The sequence below is a fragment of the Etheostoma cragini genome, chromosome 2 (genome assembly GCF_013103735.1).
Source record: "Etheostoma cragini isolate CJK2018 chromosome 2, CSU_Ecrag_1.0, whole genome shotgun sequence".
NCBI lineage: Eukaryota > Metazoa > Chordata > Actinopteri > Perciformes > Percidae > Etheostoma > Etheostoma cragini.
Genome location: NC_048408.1, coordinates 27,008,919 through 27,009,960, shown reverse-complemented (window position 1 = coordinate 27,009,960; position 1,042 = coordinate 27,008,919). Strand labels below are relative to the sequence as shown.

The following is a 1,042-nucleotide window of genomic DNA, read 5'->3' as shown; positions in this document are numbered from 1 at the left end:
GACTTTGATGCACTGGCAAAAATGGGAGCCCAACAACACTGTTCCCACTGAAAAGTAACGTGAGTTTCTCTGCTGTTAGAAAATGAATGCAATGTTTGCTTTGCTGCCTGTTAAAGGTCAAAACCTTTTTATATAATAGTTTTTACACGTCATTACATTAGTACACATAAACATGCAATCCATCTGCGCCTCAAGGAGCAGATGGTTTAGGGTTGGGCAGGCCTGGCCCACCTGTCAAATTTGAGAACTCGCTGTGGCCCGGGAGTCAAAAAGTTTGCCCACCCCTGAGCGAATCATTCTCAATAATTAAATAGGAACATAAAACAGCAATGTTTGTGACAGCAGACCAAACTGCAGGCACCACAGATTAACTTTTTCTGGAGGGCCTGACATCTGTGTGCTCTTACTGTAATGCCATCAATAGCTGCAGTCTAAAACGCTGGATGTGCTCTTTATCTGCATCATACCACCTACCCAAACTTTTAGCTGGCCTTTCAGAAAGGAAACAAGCAATCATGTCATATTCACTGAAAACAGCCAACATGGCTGTCATTGTCAGCTATTGCTTCTGCCTCAGTATGAGGCGCATAACACCTCCAACTGACCTAGAATTAATCTGTCAGGATATTACTGTAATGGGCAGCAGAAGAGGCCACATCACATTGGCTTCCTTTAGATTTTGGAATTGATTTTAAACATGTTGCTTACCTTTGTCTGTGGACCTAATTGGTTAAAAATGTCTTGTTGTCACCGTGGGATAGAGGGAAACGCAATTTTGATTTCTTTGTATGTTTTGACATGTGAAGAAATTGACACTTGGACTTGTCTCACATTACCTAACAGATATTTTAACACTGTGCGACACGTGTAGGAAAAGCATGTATATTCAGTATATGTATTCAGTATAAAGAATGGATACAGTAAGCAGCAGACGTGTAAGCATATGTCTACTCACCGGCCCACAGCAAAAGGAGAAGACATGTTACACCACCCATCTTTGCCAATGACTGACCTCCTGGTGTAGCTGGTGCCTTTTTAAATC

General features: G+C 41.8%; 1 protein-coding gene across 1 annotated transcript in view; it reads right to left on the bottom strand.

The window, feature by feature from the left end:
- The window catches only part of LOC117952553 (anionic trypsin-2-like), a 12,393-nt gene extending 11,357 nt beyond the window's left edge, over nucleotides 1-1,036 (bottom strand). The window contains exon 1 of the mRNA XM_034884940.1: nucleotides 956-1,036. Coding sequence (XP_034740831.1) covers nucleotides 956-995 — 40 coding nt within the window. The 5' untranslated portion in view covers nucleotides 996-1,036. The remainder of the gene's footprint in view (nucleotides 1-955) is intronic.
- Nucleotides 1,037-1,042: the final 6 nt, after the last annotated feature.